We start from the raw sequence: 22,480 nt of genomic DNA on the forward strand, positions 1-22,480 counted from the left end.
ACTTGAGGTTATGAGGTGAGCTGTTACTAAAATGATATCATACCATAATGAGAATTTACAAGTGTACGATTTAAAGTTCACCTTGAAAACAGGATGGAAGTCAAAGGGCAGAGGTGAAGGCAGGGCAGCCAGCAAGGAAGCCGGGAAGAGGCAGATAGGGAAACTGAGTGAAGGGATGAACTCACAGATAAGACTAACTGGAGAGGAAAGTCTATGTAATTCTCCAGTTTTCTATATTAACTTGCTACAATCCCAAACGTAGTTCTGCTTATCTATATGTTTGTCTATCTGTCTGCCCATCTATGTATCTATAAAGAAAGGCTATTCTGGACAGTGTTTAGTCGCTCATTATAGTTAAAGAGCCCTTCAGATACTTAGAAAGTGTCCAAAGTAAGATGGTACGTACACACAGTTGAACCCAGATCGGAGTTCACAGGAGAGTTTGGAACTAGTTGTGAGCCCATGAAAATCAAATAACATAAAGGACAGAATTTTAGAGAACTCTCATGGATAAGTGATAGAAAAGAACACATGAAGGAAATGAACACACAGTGGTTGTAGAGGCAGGAAGAAAATAAACAGAAGAGGAATATGAAGTCAAGAGAGTATAGGTTTGAGGGAGGAAATAACTTACTGAGAGAGGAGTTGTGGTACGGTATGTGACCTGGGAAGTTAACCCTACACAAGTGGAGTTCGTAGGCAGTTGTGCTTATAACTTTGATATTCTCCAAAATCCAAAAATGTATGGTAACATCAAACCTATATTTCTCATTTTGTCTATTTTGCCAACAACTTTACCATATTTACCCTTTTATTTACCTTTAATTTACTTAATTTATTTATTTTACTTACCTTCTACTTCTTTTTATTTACCTCTTTATTTCTCCCTGAATATGAATTTCTGTACAGTAAAATCATCTGATTCAACTGACTGACAGACCCATTGCATCATCTGGAGCTGTCACTTATTTGCTCATTCTTTCAATGTCTAGTGAGGGTTCCTTGTGTGCCAGGCACAAGGAAAAACCAGGAGTGAACTTCTGCTACCATGAGATTTTTTAATGGGTGCATTTCAAAGACTATAAATTAAAATACATGAAAAATGTGGGTATCTATTACCAGTTTTTGCTATTCATGAAAATTCCTTTTGGGGAAAAATGTCATAGTTCAAGACTTATTTGTAAGAGAGAAGTCTTACTACTTTTGACCAATCTGCCATTTAAGAACGTGTAAACTTCATGGAACTCTTGACCAAATAAATACTGCTTGCCTGACTTTACTGTGCACACTATTACTATGTAATGTTACTTTCTCCTCCTCTTCATCTGTTTGGCCATGTTCTCCACGGAACTGAGAGCTCTTCCTTGCTCTGCCCTTTACAGCTCTAGTCCTTCCTTGCCAACCTTCCACACAGTGTTGGAATTATGGCACAAATGCAAATAGTCCACCATTTATACTCTGCATGGGGCACCTGTGTAAGACCTGCATTCCAGCCCAAAAGGATGCTATGAGATTAAGCTAGTAGCAATGTGTCTGGTTGCAAAATAAATGTAGTCATTTGAATGAGAATGTTCCCCAACAGTTCCAAGTATTTGGATATTTTGTCCACAGCTGGTGGTGCTGTTTTGGGAGGTTGTAGGAGGTGCGGCCTTGCTGGAGGAAGTGCATCACTTGGAGCGGGCTTAGAGAGTTCTTAGGCCTTGCGGAATTTCAGTTGCCCTCTACTTCCTGTGCCTGCTTGAAGATATGTCTTAGCTTTCTGCTCCTGCTTCAGCTACCTCACCGTGCCTTCCTGCTTCGATGGACTCTAATCCCCCTGGAACCTAGAAAACTAAGCTCAGCAAACTCTTCTTCCTATAAGTTCCTTTGGTTATAGTGTTTTGCCATAGCAACAAAAAAGTAACTAATATAGATATTTATTTCTGGAGTGCTCTAGCCTAGCCTGACAGCAGTTAACTATTAAGAAATATAATTTCTTTAATATAATTTGTTATAAGGTTGTGTAATGCTTAAATAGGACAAAAATTCTGATAATTACTGAGGTATTACAAAGAGTCCTTACACTTAGCACCCAGCTAATTCTTGTACAAAGATACCCCCCGCCGAGTTCTGATTTTTTTTCTTCCTCATATAGAGTATAAATAGTAATTACTAAGGTATGACTATTTCATATGTGACAGTTATTCTCATATAAGGGCTTTATATATAGAACTAATATTTACAATTGTATGTTACAAAATTAATATTGACTTAATAAGACAATAGGTAAACTGTGGAATAAGAATTGTTCACAGTAGCCAAAGAAACTTATGAAAAAACAAACTTGCTTGCAATGGTTTGGGAAGAAACTGTTTGAAGGCTTTTGTAAAAGACTGATAGATGGAGAAATGGATCACCACCAGTTTTCCTGGTAACATATTCTTCAATAATAAACCTTTCTGCCTACTTTTGCAAGCGTTTTGTAATTTGCCCGTCGTATGTTATAAAACATGGTCTTAAGTATACAAAATTGGAGGGCTCATTTTGAGGGAGTGGTCAATAGTGACTAAATATATGCAGCAAACTTCTTTAATGTAACAAATCTTGAAATATCATCTTCAAGTTTTAACTCTAAATCATTTTGGAAAAGGAATTGATATATTGAGAAGAAAGGAAACTTTTAATAAAATATTTATTTATTTATTATCTATTTATTATTTTTATTTATATGTGTATGAGTGTTCCAGCAGCATGTATATAAGTGCACCTGTGTGTGCAATGCCCACGTAGGCCAGTAGAGGGCAGCAAAGTCCCTGGAACTAGAGTTATAGACAACTATCTATAGAACATGGCTGTAAGTTGCCATGTGGGTGCTGGGAACTAAATCAGTCATCTGCTCTTAACCACTGAGCCATCTCTCCAGGCCTGAGAAAGAAAACTTTTTAGTGAACAAAGACAATAGAAAGTCACCCTTTTTTGTTTTATGTTTGTTTTTTTCTTTTTTAATGTGTGTGGGGGCGGTTCATGCACATGCCACAGTTTATATGTGGAAGTCAGAAGAAAACCTTGGGGAGGATACAAAGGAGGAAAAGAAATAATTTAGCAGGATGGTTTCTTAAGACACAACGATCTAGCTCAGTTGACCTAAAGTATTTGTTAGTTATCTACCAGTTATCTACTGGCCAAAAGATGGGCCTGGAGAGATGGATCAGCATTTAAGAACACTGACTGCTCTTTCAGGGGAACTCAGTTCGATTCCTAGCACCCACATGGCAGCTAACAACCATCGTTTGTTTCTAGGGGATCCAACATCCTCTTCTGACCTCTGCAGGCACTGCATGACACGCGAGCACCTACCTACATGCAGGCAATATACACTCACACACATAAAATAAAAATAATAAATAAAATATTTTATAAACCTGACCAAAAGGAAGACTATAATTGAATTTTCACAATGATTCATCATATCTTGTAAGCCCACCATGGTGGTGCGTGCCTTTAATCCCAGTTCTTGGGAGGTAGAGGCAGGTGGATCTCTACGAGTTTGAGGCCAGCCTGGTATACATAGTGAGTTCCAGGCCAGCAGGGGCTACAGGAAAACCTTGTCTCGAAAATAATAAATAAATAAATAAATAAATAAATAAATAAATAAAATTGCCTAGGGCTGGAGAGATGGCTCAGTCAGTGGTTAAGAGCACTGACAGTTCTTTCAGAAGATCTGGGTTCGAATCTCAGCACCCACATGGCAGCTAACAACTGCATATAACTCCAGTTCCAGAGGATCCAATGCCCACTTCTGTCCTCCGTGGGTATTGCACGACATGGGTGCACTTACATACATGCATGCAATACACTCATACATATGAAATAAAAATTTCAAAATATTTTTAAATTTTTAAAAAAGAAATGAGGCTTTTATCTATAACCATAATATTCAGGCAGAGACTGATAATCACAGACAGCGAGGTGCTTTGGAAGCAGATGTTGAATATTTTGGGATAAGGAAGAACTATTTATTTTTAAGATGTATATATAGCTTTTTAACAATTAAAACAACAAATTGTGTCCACTGCTCTCTTTAAAAAAAAATGACCTGCACATACAGGAGGTCCACCTGATAGAGACACTGCAGAGGAGACGTCTGATCTCAGAGAGGTGACTGCAGATACCTACAATATTCTTTTCAAGTTTGAGTTTTCAAGAACACATAAGAAAAAAGAAGAAAAAACAAGCCAGGTGTTGTGGTGTACAGATAAGAGCTGTCTTAGCACTGAATGAGGCATTGTAGATGAGGCATTGCAGATTCAAGACCATATTAATTATGTAGTGAATTCATTTGAGGCCAAATTGGGCTACATGGTGAAATCCTATCTCAAAATTCTAAACAAAAGCAAAACAAATACATGAAATCTAGTAGGTTAGTCATAAATTAGCCTCAGAATCTGAAGAATTACACATATTTTCTCCATTCCCTCCCCCATCATTTCCCTCTTCTCATCAAGCGCCAAGGATAATAGGAAAATCCAATTTCACTACATTTTAAATATTTGTGAAATAAAAGTTTATAAAGCACATTTTAACATCTTAAATATAGTGTATCATGAACCATAAGGAACAAACAATTATACTTGGCGTGTGTGCGTGTGTGTGTGTGTGTGTGTGTGTGTTACATCAAGTTGACTTGACCCAGTTAAACATAGTAAATAATTCAGGAGTTTATATATGTATAGAAAGAGGTGTGGGGGGGGAGAGAGAGGGAGAGAGAAAGAGAGAGAGAGACAGAGACAGAGAGACACAGAGACAGAGACAGACAGAGACAGAGACAGAGACAGAGAGACAGAGAAATAAGCCAAATGAGTTCTTTCTTCTCTAAGTTGTTTTTAGGTCAAGGTATTTATCATAGCAACAGAAACGAAGCTAGAGCAAAGACTACTAATGAAAATGTGTAAGATAGTGCATGATGGCACACTCCTTTAATCCCAGCACACAGGAGGCGGGGGGGCAGATGCAGGTGGATCTCTGTGAGTTCAGGGCAGCCTGGTCTACATAGTCAGTTTCAGGTCATCTGGGACTATAGGGAGAACCTGTCTCAAAAACTACCAAAAATGTGTAAAATAATAAAAAATAGGGAAGCAGTCACTACAACTCAATGAAAAACCATAAACATTTTGAGATATACACACTGCATAGACATACACGTCAGCATTTTGATTAAAATAAGTTTTTCCTATGTAGTTACCAAAATATCATCTCATAAATGCTACAGTGACATCATAGATGGATCGTTTTGCTGCTCAGGATTTTAACAGTGCTCCTAATCTGCAGATAGAAGAGAATCCAAAGGGACAACTGCAGGTACCACCTGCCACAGGCCATCACACCCTGGATGTTGATGGCAGATCAAAGACATGATCCCTTCTCTCCAAGAGAGTGTCTACTCCTTTAGATTGCTACTAATGTTATTTTTGTCCCAGACTGTATGACTTCTGTTAAAAAGAAAATCTTTGGAAAACATCTATCTGCTCAGTGATATCTCTCAGTCTGTTCTGAGTATAACACTATAGAAATGAAAAATTTAGGATTTGAAAACTTTTGCATTGTTCATTAAAATTAATTGATGCAAAAATTCTCCACAGTGATGCTTTTCTCAAGCATGTCACTTGACAGCATTAAACAGGCTCTTGTTTTCAAGTAGAGACATTTTCATACTAGTGTGGCAGGCTAGTCATCTTTGTTATACACTGGAAATATCAAGCCCTCAACTGGGAATTAATCTGGGCCCTCAAGTCACATGTACAAACAGCTCTTGGAAGAAATTACATTGTAAAATGTAAAGCTCTACACTCCTAATTTTGATATAGAAAAACAGCATACCTATGTCCCATCCACAAATTGATATGTTGGAAACTAGCAATGTGAAAGTTGGTCTGTGTGTAATTTAAGAACTTTTGGGTTGGCTTTGGTTTTTTGAGACAGGGTCTTATTATGGGGCCCTTAGTTTTGTCTCAAACTTTTGGTCCTCCCAACTCAGCCTGTTAGTGCTGGGATTACAAATGTGAACCGCTATGCCTGTTAAACTGTTTAATTGTATCCCCCAAATACATACTGTAATTTGAAGCCTGAGAAGTGCTGGAGTCATTGGGAGCTAGGGCACAGTGGATGGTCTTAGATCACTAGAGGCATGGCCTAGTTAACAGAGGACCCCTTGCTAATTGTCATGCAAACGCTTGTGTTCTTGAAGAGTTTATTACAAAATGAGCAAAGCTGACCTGCTCTTCTCTTATTCTGTATGTCTTGCTCAGAATAAAGTCACTCTTGAATGCACTCTTCCCATTGGTATCTATGTCATTAGGTGACACAGTCAAAGTCAGCCTTTGCCCAGCCTAAGCAATGCTATTTGGAATCTGAATCTCCAAGACTGGGAGCTATATGAATTCTTTCTCTTTCTAAAGATACCTGTTCAAACATTTTTATCATAGCATCAAATAAAAAGAACAACACTATATACATATGTGTGTGTGTGTGTGTGTGTGTGTGTGTGTGTGTGTGTGTGTGTGTGTAAGTTAGAGGACAGCTTGATGCTGGTCCTCAGCCACCTTCCACTTTTGTTTGAGACAGAGTCTCTCATTGGCCTTCCTGGGAATTCACCAGTAGGCCAGGCCAGCTGGGCTCTAAGCTTCCACGACCTGCCTGCATTTGGCAGCTATGTTCCATTTATGGATGCATTTACCCATCATGTGTGTGCCCATGGGCAGGCATTTATCTACAGTCTTAGCTCACTAAAATTAGCAATTCAGGAAAAAATAGGAAACCAGAAAATCTGGAGAAGAATGATACTCTATAAGCTTTAGTGAAGTTTCCATAATTTGTTACTGGAAAATAAGTATGAGAATTATGTAAATGAATTTGGTTGAAATATAAATAAGTAATTCTTGAGACAGTCAGGAGGATCATACAATGTGTGTGTGTGTGTGTGTGTGTGTGTGTGTGCACGCGCGCATGTGTAATGCACCACTGAACCAAGATAATTCTTAAAACATTTAAATAGCTACTTAACACAGTCTCAGCATGTTACTAGGTAATATACTAATTCTATAGAAACTGCCTAAGGAGGAGGTAGAACCTCTGAGGGCATAACAGACTAGCATCTTGGGGGCCTGGAGGTATGACCTGTTGTTTGCTCAAAGCACACAGGTTGTGCTCAGTTCCCAATATCCACACTGGGTGTCTCACAACTGCCTACAACTCCAAGTCAGGGATTCTGACACCCCTCTCTGACCTCCAAAGCTACCTCACACACATGGCGCACATACAAGTGGACACACAATATACATAAACAAAAATAAAGATTCCAAAAAAGATTAACACAGCTAACATAGAAATCAATAAGAAAACTTAAGTCTAAAAATTGACCCACTTAAATAAAGCACAGGCTTCTCCATAATTACATCACTAGACAAAAAGCTAGTTCACAAAAAAAAGCTGGTTCACAACATTTTTTAAACTTTAAAAAAGTTATCATTTTTATTTTATGTGTATGCGTGTATTGCCTGCATGTAGGTAAGTGCACCCGTGTTGTGCAATGCCCATGTGGAGGTCAGAAGAGGCTACTGGATCCCCTGGGACTGGAGTTAAGGACAGTCATTAGCTGCCATGTGGGTGCTGGGATTTGAACCCAGGTCTTCTGCAAGAACAGTGTTCTTATCTGCTGAGCCATCTCTCTAGTCCCAACAATTTTTAAAGTGTAGCTAATAAATCAATGATAATCAAAAATATATGGTCTGTGCTATGTTGACAATTCTGTGCATAATTGTCAACTACATTAGGATTTGTGGCTTCATTTAGTACTAATTATTTGAAAGAAAGGTATACTAAGTCCAAAACTGAAATGTTAATCTTCTCAAAAGAGAAAATTAATTATACATGGAACATAAATTCTTATATTTTTCTCTTGTAAAAGAACACAAGATTAGAAATATAATTTTATTTAAACCCCAATAGAGATGGAAATAAGTATTTAAATACAAATTATAGAAATATTCAAAACTCATTCTATTTGGTCAGAAATTACCATAGCTCCCTATTTCCTGATTGAATTGTATAACATAAATTCAAATTGTCTTGAGATATTTCCTTGAAACAAAAAGGTTGATAGAAAAGTAAATAATTCTATGCAGGGGAAATATCTTGGTTGGTAAAGCACTTGCCTCTCAACTTTGGATGTAAAATACAAAAGCACAGGCACATGCTTGTAATCCCGTGGAGCAAGATAAGAGACAGGTGGGTCACTGGAAGCTTGGGGTCTGGCTAGTCTGGCAGAGTTGGTGAAATTCTAGGCCAATGAGAGACCTTGTTTCAAACAAAAGGGGAACATCGCTGAGGACCAGCACCTGAGGCTGTCCTCTGATCTCCACACATTTATGCATGCACACAGCCATACATGTGTGCACAGACATGCACGCATTCACCCCCATACACACACAGAAAAGTAAACAATTCTATTTTTCAGTAATCCCAGATGGGTAAAACTTGAGAAGACTGTTCAGAAGCAAGATAACAGAGGTCTGTAACCCACAGCACGATTTTTGGACCATAAATGATAGCGCTGAGTAAGTGGGTCCAAGAGAAAGAAGTGGTACGACTCAGAACACAGGGATGTCACTGTCCAAAAGCAGAGTGGCCTCACCTTTGCCCATCCTTCCTTGCCCTTCTCGTCCCTCAAAATCACTTACATTAACGCCCACCCGTATATTTACATCCTTTGGATATATGTATATCCAACACTCTGGCTATTTCAAGAAAGGATTACATGGACATGTACTGCATAATAGTGTACAAAGTGTTGCCACCAGCACACAAAACACTTCTGGAAGGCTATGCACAATGATGGCGATACTTGTGTCCCTGCAATCTAGGCACCACTACGTATTTAAATTGTGGTCTATATCGACAAGAACTTTAGAAAGTACTATAGTGTTGCTTGATGTTCTATTTGGCCACTAGATGTCAGTGTAAGATAAGGAATGCCAATGCCTGTTTCTAACTACACAGGACTAAAAGAGATGATTTCAGTTTTTCTCAGAGAAGTATAGGTAAATTCAGAAGATAACTTCCTTGAGAGATGATGCAGTGAGCAGCTGAAAACTGATGGCCCCCAGAGACTGGATACTGATACTTCGCTGCCCTGTAAGGCAGAAAATGCTGTCTCCACTTTTTAAAAAAAAAGTAGTATTTGGGGTGGCAGAAATAGCTCAGCAGTTAAGAATGCTTGCTTCTCTTCCAGAGGACCCAAGCTTGGCTCCCAGCTCCCATGCAGGGAGGCTTACAACCACTTGCAACTCTAGCTCCAGGACATCCAAGGTCATCTTCTAGTCTCTTCATGCACATGTGCACATACCATACACAGAAACACACAAGGACACGTAAGAGAAATATTTCAAAACTTAATAGTTAAGGTCCTTTTGTTTGTTTTGTTGTTGTTTGTGGATTTGTTTTGTTACGATTTTACAAGTTATGTAAGAGCCATAAATGGAGGCCCATACCTGTAATCTTAGCACTCAGGAGGCTGAATGCAGAAAACTGTAAGCCCCACCTGAGGCTGTATAGTGAGGCTTTCTATTAAACAAACAAGGAAACAATATTCTTAATGTTAAGACCAGGGCCAGTGGGATGGGTAAAGGAACTCTCCACCAAACCTGATGACCATGCTCAATCCCTAAGAACCATATGGTGGAATAAGAGAGAACTGACATCCACAAGCTGACCTCTGACTTCCAAAGGTACACAATGGCAAGTATGCACCCACATAACAAATACACAATGGAAATATAATAAAAAAGAATAAAATTAAGTAGAATGAACATACCACATATGCAGTTGCTCAATTAGAGCAACAAATTAACCTGTTAGAAAAATCACAAATGTAGAATTAAATTTAAGAAATGTTGAAGCATATATTATATCTCCATACCTGCCTGAGCATTTGATAATCATATTTATGGCTATGTAAGTTAACTAAAAGCATACATTAACAGAAAGAATCAATGAAAAAGAGTAATACCATGCAAAATTCAAACTTCCAACAAAGAAATGAAGGTTATCAAGGTTCATAATTGAAAGAATAGAATGTTTGGTCTCATTAATTACCTAAAGTTTACTCTACAAAACATTATTTCCATAAGAAAATGAAAGAAAATGAAAATCTCTGTCCCCAGGCATGGCAATTTTACCCCTTTATGAAGGTCTGGACTCATCGCTTCTTTCTGTTTCCACTCCAGCAATGTAGCATTGCCCTGCGTACTTTCTCACCTCTGTTAGTCTCCTTGTCCTGTAGCCTCTTTCTAATTCAGTCTATACCCTGCAACCGAAGGGACCTTGTTTTTATAAGATTTATCTTTATTTAAGTGCATGAGTATGTGCCTCTGTGTATGCCAAGAGTGTGCAGGTGACCAAAGATGCCAGAAGAAGGCATTGAATCCCCTGGATCTAGAGTTACAAGCAGTTGTGAGCTGCCTGACCTGGGAGCTGAGAACTGAATTTGGGTCCTCTTAAAGAGCAGCAAATACTTAACCACTGAGCCATCTCAGGACCCTGAAAGGATCATTAAAAACAGAAATCAGATAAAGTTGTTCATTGTTTATCAGAAACTTCACATCTGTAGGATGATAATTAGCTCATTGCAAGGTCTGGAGGGAAGCTTTTCAGGACATGCTTCCTGCCCACCCACTTAGCCTGATTTCTTCTAACCCCATCTATAACTCCATCCTTAACTCCAGTTCCAGGGGATATGACAGCTTCTTCTGTCCTCTGCAGGCACTTCAGGACATGAATGCTGGGAATACAGTCATACACATAAAATAAAAATAATAATAAAAAACAATAAGGGAATCATCGACCAAGCAAGTCCACAAGGGTAGATGGAAAAGTTGAAAACAAAGTCGAAATTAGAAAGTGAAACAGGAGTGGACCTCAAGATACTGCTCATGGTTTGATTTAAAATAATAGATATTTAAAGCTATTGATTGATTTTTTAATTTTTATGTATTTGTGTGTACACATGCACATATGTGTGGATGCTTATGGAGGCAAAGAGAGAGCGTCAGACATCCCTGGAGCTGAAGTCACAAGTAGTTGTGACCCATTCAACATGGTTCCTGGAAACTAAATTCAAGTCCTCTGAGAGAACAAGTGCTCTTAACTGTTGAGCCATTTCTCTAGCCCTGTATTTTAAAAATTAATTCAGTTGGTTCTTTGACAATTTCGTACATGAAGATGATGCATTTGTGGTGGATATATACATATATATCAATCTATCTATCTATCTATCTATCTATCTATCTATCTATCTATCTATCTATCTATCTTCTATCTATCATCTATCATCATCTATCTATCATCTATCTATCTATCATCTATCTATCTATCTATCTATCATCTATCATCTGTCATCTATCGATCTATCTATCATCTATCTGTCTATCTATCATCTATCTATAATCTATCTAATCTATCATCTATCATCTATTTATCTATCTAATCTATCATCTATCATCTATCTATCTATCTATCTGTCTATCTGTCTGTCTGTCTGTCTGTCTGTCTATCTATCTATCTACCTACCTACCTTAACACTAAGGAGGATGAGGCAAGAGAAGTATGAGTTCAAGGTCAGCCTGTGTTACATAACAAATTAAAGACCAATGTAGAAAAAAAGCCTGAAAAGCAATCATTTGACTTTTGCAGCTGTATGATTAAGGCCTCTCCTGACAGTTTCTAGTTGTTAAAATACCTTTTTTGCTTGACCCATTCTTTTCTCCATGAGTCACTGTCTTTTCATATAGGTGGGCTAATAGTGCCAGAAGACGAGCCGCCAAGCACTGAGCTGTACTTATATCTATCCATTACAAATCAATTCTATTGTTGCAGACATACAAATGTAAAAATATTAATTTTATCTTAGTCTGGTTAACTATAAGATCTGTGTGTGTGTGTGTGTGTGTGTGTGTGTGTGTGTGTGTGTGTTGAAGCCAGAGGACAATGTGAGATGTTTCCTTAGTTTAGTCACTCTCCATATTACTTTTTGAGACTGGGTGTTGCCCTGAACATGGAGCTCAGCAATTCAGCTAGACTGGCTGGCTAGCAAACCACAGGAAGAATCTTCTTGTCTCAGCTACCACACACCCCCCCCCAAGTGCTAAAACTATAGGGGCTCCACATTGACATTCTTGTTTTGTTGGGTTTTTTTGGGGGGGGGTTGCTGGGGATTGAACTCATATCCTCATGCTCCTACAGTAATCACTCCACAAAGTGAACCAGCTCCCCCGACCTAACTATTAGTTTTAAGCCACATCTACATCTGACCCCCCATACAGTTGAAAGACACTCATGGCTATTATAATATGAAGTATGTTTCAATTTCAATTGCAGGACATAATAAACATATGACTAGGACATTGTGTTTTGTTTTTATACAGATCTTTTAAATTCAGCACCAAAAAGGGATTTTACCTATTTAAATTCTTACTATATCGGTTAGCATTAAAGTATTCTATCAATAAGGTGCATTGCCAGCAAAGTCAGTGACAAGAGTTTTGAATAGTTCACTCAGTGGAATGACATTTGTTTAAGATCCATGCTATGATTTGAATGAGTCCCTCCAGGGGCCATGTGTTAAACGTTTGAACCCCAGCTGTTGGTTGGTGGTGGAACCTTCAAGGTATGAATCCTATCAGGAGGTCTTCTGGGGTATGTTCTGGAAAGGTTATTGAGTCCCTGCCCTCTCCTCCTCCTCTCTTTTTCAATGCCTGATGACTTGTTCCATCATACACACCTGTCATGTCACCAAAGCTCCCAAAGCAAAGGTTCAATTAGCCCTTAGGAAAATCTCTGAAAGTGAGAGCCAAAATCAACCTTCCTTTTTAGGTTATTACTTTAGGTGTTTTGTTACATTAATAAAAGCCTGACTAATACAACCTAAAAACAGCATTTAGGATTTAGGGCAGATGACTATGAACTCTAAATCTATTTCAACTTTTTTCCTGGGAAATAACGAAGGCCAAAATATGCATCAGGTTTATAATTCTTCCATAAAGAGAAGCAGTCTATTATTTTTAATGAGAGAATTTAAAATATTAAGTTTTTCTTATATTAGAAATGATAGAAAATATACAACTTACTAGTTATAGTGTATGTTTAAAGTCTTAATAGTATTTCAACACCATCAGTACTTCTCAGAAAGTACTGAAGTTAAGTTAGATTCATTATGTAGCAGTTGTTAGGGAGCTACACGAAATGCAGCTATTGTATCTGGGTTGCTTTTCAGATAGCTGTCTGTGTTGATTTTTTTGTTGTTAACCTATGAAAACCAAAAAACGTAAACATTAGGCAATATGTTACTTACTTTTCATTACTTGTTTCCAAGCAGATAATAATTACTATAAAGTGTTAGTTAAAAATATGTTTGAGAACACAATACATGTAGTACATAATGTACTTAGCTAACATTGTAATAAATAAAATTAGTTAATGCCATTCCCACTGAATTAAAGAAGTAAAATTAGGGGATTAGTCAGCATACCTTTGTCAGTTATATTTATGTTTAATTTCCCAAAGCCTTGCTCACCCAGCATGAGAAAGCAGCACTGTGGTAAACAAAAGACGTGCAACGTTCAGGGTATGAACACATTTGACTATGAGAGTCTGCCTACATGAAATAATGTTTGATTTTATGAGTTTAAAGAATTTATGCAGTGATGCTTCATGTTTTATATTTATTGAGGGTAAAAGCTACTGTTGAAAATGTCTGGAGAACAGAGAGAAAGGAGAACTGGAGCCACCTCTCTCTTGGACAGAAGGTGGCAGCAATCAAAGAGTCTGCAAGTCCATTATGGAGTTCTCTCTGCTGTCTCTGCCTGGGTTTTGCTGCATACTGTTCCTTTACAAAAGAAATTATGATATACTAAAACAATCATATCAAAACTGGACTAAACAAATCCATAAGCAGCTAAGTTTTAAAGTAGCCACATTGTAAAATAATTTTGCATTTGAGCTTATTTCTGATTTTGGATATTTGGATAAATGGGTCATGTTTCATTTGCATTTAAAATTAATATATCAATATCATGTTTTAATGTTTTAATGCATGATATAGTTTTCCTCCTTAAAATACAGTTTTGTTTATTCTTTACTCCAGAAAAAAACTGTATCATCACTTTATTGAGTTCCAAAAATCTGCCAGAAGTTTTATTGCTATTGCTGAATGCTATAAATGAATTCAATAGTTCTTCTATCTTGAATCAATATATTACTTACCAAGAAGGAAAACTAGCCTTTCAGTAAAGAAACCCATTTTTCATTTCTTGTTTTTTCATATCTATATTATCTATCTATCTATCCATCTATCTATCTATCTATCTATCATCTATCTATTTCTCACATATAGAGAAATTAAAATAAGTAATAAAATGAACTTAACAATTTCATTGCCTTTGTGAATATTTATGTGAATATTCTATAAATATATTTTAAACATTATTTTTACACAGATTGATAGTTACCAGCTGAAATTTTGTGAATGCAATGAGATAGATTGCAGTAACTATGATAAATGCCTTTTATTTATTATTAAATCTAACTCTTAAAAATGTCTTATAAAATCACTATATGGTCAGACTTCGACATGCATGTATTTCTGCATACACACACACACACACACACATATACACACACACACAAACACACAGAGCTGATAAAATAAGAGACAAAAAGGAGCTCTGGATCTTCTTTACTGGCTGCTGTTTGGTCATTTCCAGCTGAAGATTCACATCAACTTGCTCAAGAGTATGTCCATCATCTTTCCATGAATCTTCTAAATAACCTATTTTTTTCTCCTGTGAATTCTGTTTCAAACCTTAAATACTGTTCACTGTATTCTACTTCCCTCATCTCTCTTTTGGGACAATATACCCGCAAAAACAGAGCTTGGATATTTATCAATCACTGTATCTTACAACTTCATCATGCAGGATCTCATTGATCAGAGGATAAATGCCTTCACAGAGGGCCTGATTCAAGTCTAGATGCTGGAGGTGAGGGCTGTCATCCTGGGTTGTTGATGACCACATCTTCCATCTCACTTAGTTGTGCAGATAATGGTCCAGGCACAGGGAGTCTCACTTCTACTGTGTCCCCCTCTGGGATATGCCACTAGACACAGCAGGTGCAGGGGGTAGGTCTTTCATGGAATTTTCACTGGTATGTCTGAAAGGAGCTACTCAAAGAAAGACTTAATGCCTAAGAAAGGTCCAGGTAACAAAGCTTTCTTGCTTGTCACTAACTTAAACTGAAGCTACTGAGGGCAGTTTTTTAACCCAGACACAACATTGACTCAATTTAATTACGTCTGTCTATAACATTTGTCCCTTAAATAATGAAAGTGATCATCCAAATGGCTTCTGGAGGTGGGATATCCCTTCTACCTGGAAGGGATCAGTCCCTCTTAAATATAGTTGTTATATTCTTTAATAATAAATACACTAAGACTCTGCCAATATTTTGGATTCCCAATAACAGGGATACATCATGAATTTTATCTTCCTGTCAAAAGCTTTTAAGAGAGGAAAATAAATATGTGATATCATGATGTCCCATAATCCCAATATAAACTCTTTAGGTAAGTGCACATTCGATGGACATCACCCAGATGCTTACGTCAAATTCATTCAGGGCTGCAGCCAGCTCGCCGATACCCGTGTGACCTTTGGCTTCATCAGTGGGCGAGGTAGCTTGAGCAGCATTGGAGATGCCAGCTATGGCCTCTTGGACTTGCTTGAATACATAATCTCGGTTGGCTCTTGTGGCAGCAACATCTGGGTGGCGAAGGAAGGCTTGGGAGGCTGTGTACAACATTGTGGCATTCTTCTTCAAGGCTCCACGAGCAGCTGCCATCTCATCCCTACAGTGAGGGTCCTTCAGCTCCTGTGCAAAACATGGAACATACATGAAGATTGTGTGCAATTATTTACAGGAAAACTTGGAATCTCAGACTCATAGACCATGCTGAATTTTCAAAACAATCCTCATTCCCCTGTTATGTTTCTGCCTGCCAGGATGCTTCATAAACTGTTCTATGTAGAATGTCTAAGTCTCTGATGTCTACCCCACAGTGCACCTGACAGGGTTCCACTTACCTAGCATACTCTTTTAGAATGTCCCACCCAACCAATTAACCTGGTTTCTCCCATAAAACCCTATATCCCTCTTATTATCAATACTTATAGTGACTTATGTAAGTATGTTTCCCTCCTACAGCGTATCTTACAACAGCATAGGGACCTGTCTGTTTTAATCAGTGGCTCTTTAGACATTAGCACAGTGCCTCTCAGCTAAGAGGTATTTAATACACATTGCTGAAAGAACGCAAAACCGAGACCACCAGAAAAGTAGTGTTGTATAGGGATCACAGAGTTTGTTTTCAGCAGATAGAAAACCTGAACCCAGTCACTTAGGACCCTGCTTGCTTCTATGTTTAATTACACTTATAAATGTGGGAAGTCAAAGTTGATTTTGGCTTCATGTATCAATTCTACTTATCATTTTAAGAATAGTTTTTACTTAACTACATCTTCAGTCATTAAATTTAAAATTTTCTATGTATTTCTATGTATATGTGTGCTTGTGGGTATATATGCACATGAGCTCAGGAGCCCATGAAGGCCAGAAGAGGGCATCAGATTCCCTGGTGCTGGTGTTACATAGGGTTGTGAGTGGCTTGACTGGGAAACAAACTTAGGTCCTCTGGAAATGCAGCAAGCACTATTAAAAACAGAGCCATCACTCCGGCCTCTTCAATCATCAAGTTTAAAGGCAAGAAATAATATTCTAAAGACAATTTGTTTTTCTCATTTTTTATCACAAAGTAAAATGATCATAGGGTTGGGGGGGTTCTCTACTTTTGGACTTCAAGAGTACTATTAAGAATATGTTTCCATTAGTTTTAGAGATGTTGAGGGTGGTGCTGCTCTCTAGAGCCATGTAGGAATATAAACTGAGCATGCATGGGAAAAGAGTCTCCAAACTTTGAAACATTAGTCAATGGTATTGGAAGTACTGCAGGTAAAAGTATGTTAAAATGAGGAGAAAGGCAACATACCAAAAAGTCAGTAACACATTTTTGTGTGGGTACTAAATATTCTATGATTTTACTAAATTTTATTAGTAGATAATTTGAAATATGGTATTAAGACAATACAAATAATTTATATTTATGGGTTTTCTTGTGGGAAGATCCATGTCATCCAGGCTTTAATTCCAGCTCCATGCTGATGACCTGTGCTTCAAATTCCAGGCAATAGCTCCCTTCTGTTTGATATTACATGTTGGGTATACCATGAGCATCTCAAAATCAGTCTATCTAAATATCAAATATTGATTTCTAACCCTAACCGCCTCCTTTCCAGTCTTCCTCATATCAGTCAAACTTCTGCCCTGCATTCATTTGTTCACATCAGAGCTTAGAAGCACACTGATTTCTGTCAATCATTTATTTCACACCCCTGAAACATAGCTATTCAAAATACATTTTACCCCTGTACTTTTCCTCCACTGTCACTGCTGATCACTAATGTAAACCTTTACTGCCTCCCACCAAGGCCACTCCATCTTCACCCACTAGCTCCTCCTCTGTTACCCCATCTTTTATCCAGCAACATATTTAGAATAAAAGCTTAGATGTGGCTACTACATTTTGAATTGCCTGCTTACAATAAGACTCAAATGTTTCACAACAAGAATGAATAGATTTCTCTCCAATTTCTCCCTTGGTTCATGGATGTACTGGCCCTGTTTTTCTGTTGTTTCAAAAAGAGGAGGATTTCTAACTCCCCCCTCCCCAATACTTTAGAGCAACCTCTATCTGGTTCATATTACCCCATAGGCTACCACTAGATTGAACAAAGACTACTGGTGATAAAATTATTTAAAGATGATAACAAAAAGTAAATCTTGTTTATGTGCCTGCTACATAAAGGACATTTGTAATCCCAGCATCACGTCAGTCAGACACAGAGGGAGCACTCAACTGCCATTTACTGCATGGAACTTTCCAGTGGGTGAAGTCACTAAAGTATTCACCTGCCAAGAGGACAGGTGAAAACAATTTTATAGATACTCCCACATATTGAGACTTTTTTGTGAATAAGTATATGTTCTTGGGAATAATAGTCTAATGGTAACCCATGATGTTCGCTAAAATTGAGAGGCTTATCATTACATGAAAAAGAGCCAATGTGATCCACCTTCATCTAAGTAGCTGACTTTCACCTGTGACTTTTCTTCCTTCCCTTCCTCTCTCTTTCATTTTGTTCATGTATTTTTCACCTTTCATAAAAGTTTTCCCCCACATGTGGTATATCCTGGGCAAGCATACTCTTGGTTCTATCCACAGAGCTATGAGATTAAGTCTGGGAAGAAACAGAGGCATCCAGAGAGTGTCCACAGCACCACAACCTGGTTTAATTCTTTTGATTTGACCTGGTGCTCCTCCCACAGAGGATAAATGATTGCATGTGATGGGACTGGAAGATGTGCTCTCATCAGTTAAAAAAGAAAGTGTTCTATGAACTATTCATAGGCAGCAGCAGATAGTACTAGGTACACTAACGGCCAAACCCAAACGTAGGCAATCTTTGAGATTATAGGTTCTTAGAGAATTTAACCACAAGCAGATATGATGGATCTGTTGCTCAGGCCAACACAACCACAAGGTTACTTAAGCTCACCCATTCTTCTCCCCAGCATTTCCAAACTCTTTCCCACCTGTTGTCTTCTTGCTGCTACATAATTAAGTTTCACCATCTCTTTTCCAAACTCTTTAAATCGGTTTGCAAGGTCTTGCTCATTTGTAGCATTTTTGACAGCTTCCAGGGCCTCCTCAACCTGAAGTGACAAAAAAAAAGAAACAAAACCCAACATATTAATTAGAAGATAGTATTCAAATATTAAACATGTTATACATAGTAACTTGTAAAGAAATCATGGATACGTACAAACATTTAAACACAGGGTATCTGTTTAATAGTAATCTGATGTCAAAATAATCAGCTGATGTCAAAGTAAACAATTTTCAAGAGTTACAGTATGTTTGTAGCAAAAAAATGTAAATGCCGGCCTCTCTCTGGGAGCCCTCTGGGCCTGCTCCTGCCCTCACTTCCCTCTGCTTCCCTGGGCCTGCACGACCTGCTGGCAACTCTTTGGGCTAAGCCAATCTCACCTTCAGCGCCTTGACGCCCCGAGCCTCATTCACCCTCCCATCTCCTCTGCCCATCTCTCCTCCTAGCCTGGGTCTTGTCCCATTCCTTGTCTTGGTGCCCCAGACACCCGGGAACCACCACTGCTCCCTGATCCTTTGCATCCAGACCAACCCAGTTCCTTCTTGAGGTCCCCAGGAGCCTTCTGGACCTGGTCCTGCCCTCACCTCCATCTGCTTCCCTGGGCTGCATGCCCACCAGCCTCTTTCCTGGACCCCAGGGCTGACCTCTGCACCTGGGGCCACCACTGCTTCTTGATCCTTTGCATCCAGACCAACCCAGTTCCTTCTCGAGGTCCCCAGGAGTCCTCTGGGCCTGGTCCCACCCTCATTTCCCTCTGTTTCCCTGGGCTGCACCACCCACTAGCTGCTTTCCTGGACTGAACTTTTGGCTTCCTGATCCTTTGCATCCAGACCAACCCAGTTCCTCAGTGCAGTCCCCAAGAGCCTGTGGGGCCTCTTCCCACCCCCATCTCCCTTTGCATCTCTGACTGTCTCCACCACCAGCTGCCTTAGACCAGCATCTTTCCTGGGCTTGGCTCCCAGGCCAGTCCAATCCCCAAATTCCTGAGGCCAAAATCTTTCCTGGAGGGATCCAGACCTTAGAAGAAAGCCTGAGAGCATCTGGTCCTTATCTGACTTGAGCCTCTGTGGGAACTCCTGAAGACAAAAGCAATCTGGCCATTCCAATATAAAATCAAAAGAAAGAACTAGAAGCTTAGAGGAACCAGCTTTTCATGCCCAAAAAGTAAAGCACAAAGGCACATAAAGTTTGCATAAAGAAGCAGACTTAAACGTGCAGACTCTAGTCTCACACAAGAATCAGAAACTACAAAAGAATTTCACATGTCAAAATCACAGAGAAAAAATAACATGAAAAATCAAAAATAACTTATCCCTACCAAATACCGATAGTCCTCTAGAGGAGTACAATGAGAACCCCAAGAGATAATGCTGGACATGGAACTCAAAAGAAAAATTACAAACATGGTAAAAGAATTAAGTGAATTTAAAGAACACACAAAGAAACTAAAGAACTGAAGGAAGATAGGGATAATGTTCTGAATGAATTCAGAAAAGTGCTAGAAATATTGAAGACTACTCAGTCTGAAAAGAAGAAGGAAATGAAACACTCATTAAGCCAATTAGAAATGACAGGAGAAAGCCGCACCAATAGGATGAACGAAATGGAAAACAGTATCAAGACTGGAGGATAAAGTGGACGAACTAGACCACTCAAGCAAAGATTATGAAAAATTTCCGAAATCACAAGAATGTAACATGCAGGAATTGTGTGACACCATAAAAAGACCAAACTTACAAATCATAGGCATACAGGAAGGAAAAGAATCACAAGATAATGGCATGGAACAGATTTTCAACAGAATTGTTGAAGAAAATTTTCCAAAATTAAAGAAAGACATTTCCATACAAATACAAGAAGCATATAGAATACCAAAAAGACAGGACCAGAAAAGAAACTCTCCATGGCACAGCATAGTAAAAGCACTAAGCGTACAGAACAAAGAGACAATACTGAAAGCTGCAAAAGAGAAACAAGTACATATAAAGGAAAACCCATTAGGATTAAAGCTGACTTTCAGTGTGAACTTTGAAAGCCAGAAGGGCCTGGACCAAAGCATTTCCAGTTTTAAATGACCACAGATGCCAACCCAGACTACTATACCCAGCCAAAATGTCTATTACAGTCGAAGGTGAAAAAAAAATATTCCATGACATAAATAGGCTGAAGGAATTCATGTCCACAAAGCCAGCCTTTCAGAGAGCTCTGGAAGCAATACAAAGAGCTGAAGAAAGGAATGACTATACCTTTCAAGGGGTTGTGGAAAGAAATCCAATGAAGGTATAACTGTGGAAAAGTACAGTTATATCAAGAATGTAAACAGAAATAAAATGACAGGACTCAATACACATATTTCATTAATAACTTTAAATATTAATAGACTGAACTCCCCAGTCAAAAGACACAGACTAGGTGAATGGATTAAGAAACATAACCCATCTTTTTGTTGTCTGCAAGAAACTCATCTCACTTTCAAGGACAGGCACTATTTTAAGGTGAAAGGATGGAAAAAAAATATACCAAGTACTAAGAAAACAAGCATGTGTTGCAAGTCTAATATCTGACAAAATAGGCTTTAAACTAAAACTAATCAGAAGAGATAAAGAGGGCCACTTCATTCTGATCAAATGAACAATAAACCAAGAAGATATTACAATCATGAACATAGATTGACCAAACTCTGATACACCCAACTTCATAAAAACAATACCACAGGACTTTAAGAACCAGATTAATCCTAAGTCATTAATAGTAGGGGACTTCAATACTCCACTGTCTGCATTAGCTAGGTCAACAGGGCAGAGAGTTAACAAAGAGACATCTGAATTAAACAATATCATATATCAAATGGAACTAAAAGACATCAACCGAATATTTTACCCAAGCACCGAAGGATATATTTTTCTACTCAGCACCCCATGGAACCTTCTCCCAAATCCACCATATCCTGGGGCACAAAACAAACCTCAACAAATACAAAAAGATAGAAATAATTCCATCCATTCTATCAGACCACAATGCAAAAAAGCTTAAAATCAACACCGGAAGAAGCCCTAGTCACTACATGAACACATGTAGTTTAAACAACACACTCCTGAATGATGAATGGGTCAAAGGAGAAATTAAGAAAAAAATAAAAGCATTCCTGGAACTAAACGAAAATGACACTATAACACAACAAAACCTCTGGAACACACTGAAAGTGGTCCTTAGAGGGAAGTTTATAGGTCTAAGTGTCTACATCAAAAAATCAGAAAGAGGGCTAACTCTCCTGACCTGCTCTCCTATCCTCAGGCCTCTTGGGGTGGGTCTATCACAGAGCCCTCCGTGCCTTGACTCCCCCGGCCTCATTCACCCTTCCATCTCCCCTGCTGTCCTCTGCTCTGGGTTTGGGCCCTGCGCCATTCCTGGTCTTGGGTCCCCAGACACCTGGGGAACCGGTGCTGCTTCCTGATCCTTTCCGCCCAGGCCAGCTTGGTGCCTTCCTTGGGCTCCAGGAGCACTGCTTCGGCACCTGGTCCCGCCCTCACATCTCCCTACTTCCCTGGACCCCCACCACCGGCTAACTCTCCTGGCCTGCTCTCCTGCCCTCAGGCCTCTCTTGGGGTAAG

The 22,480-nt window shown here is 38.7% G+C and overlaps 1 protein-coding gene across 2 annotated transcripts in view; it reads right to left on the bottom strand.

The window, feature by feature from the left end:
• The window catches only part of Ctnna2 (catenin alpha 2), a 1,380,618-nt gene that overhangs the window by 948,390 nt on the left and 409,748 nt on the right, over nt 1-22,480 (bottom strand). For both annotated transcript variants that reach the window (XM_008852324.1, XM_008852323.1), the window contains exons 5-6: nt 18,796-18,915; nt 15,691-15,957 (exon numbers count right to left, since the gene is read on the bottom strand). In XM_008852324.1, the coding sequence (XP_008850546.1) occupies nt 15,691-15,957; nt 18,796-18,915 (387 nt within the window). The remainder of the gene's footprint in view (nt 1-15,690; nt 15,958-18,795; nt 18,916-22,480) is intronic.

The sequence above is a fragment of the Nannospalax galili genome, unplaced genomic scaffold (assembly GCF_000622305.1).
Source record: "Nannospalax galili isolate Female #2095 unplaced genomic scaffold, S.galili_v1.0 scaffold726, whole genome shotgun sequence".
Taxonomy (NCBI): Eukaryota; Metazoa; Chordata; class Mammalia; order Rodentia; family Spalacidae; genus Nannospalax; species Nannospalax galili.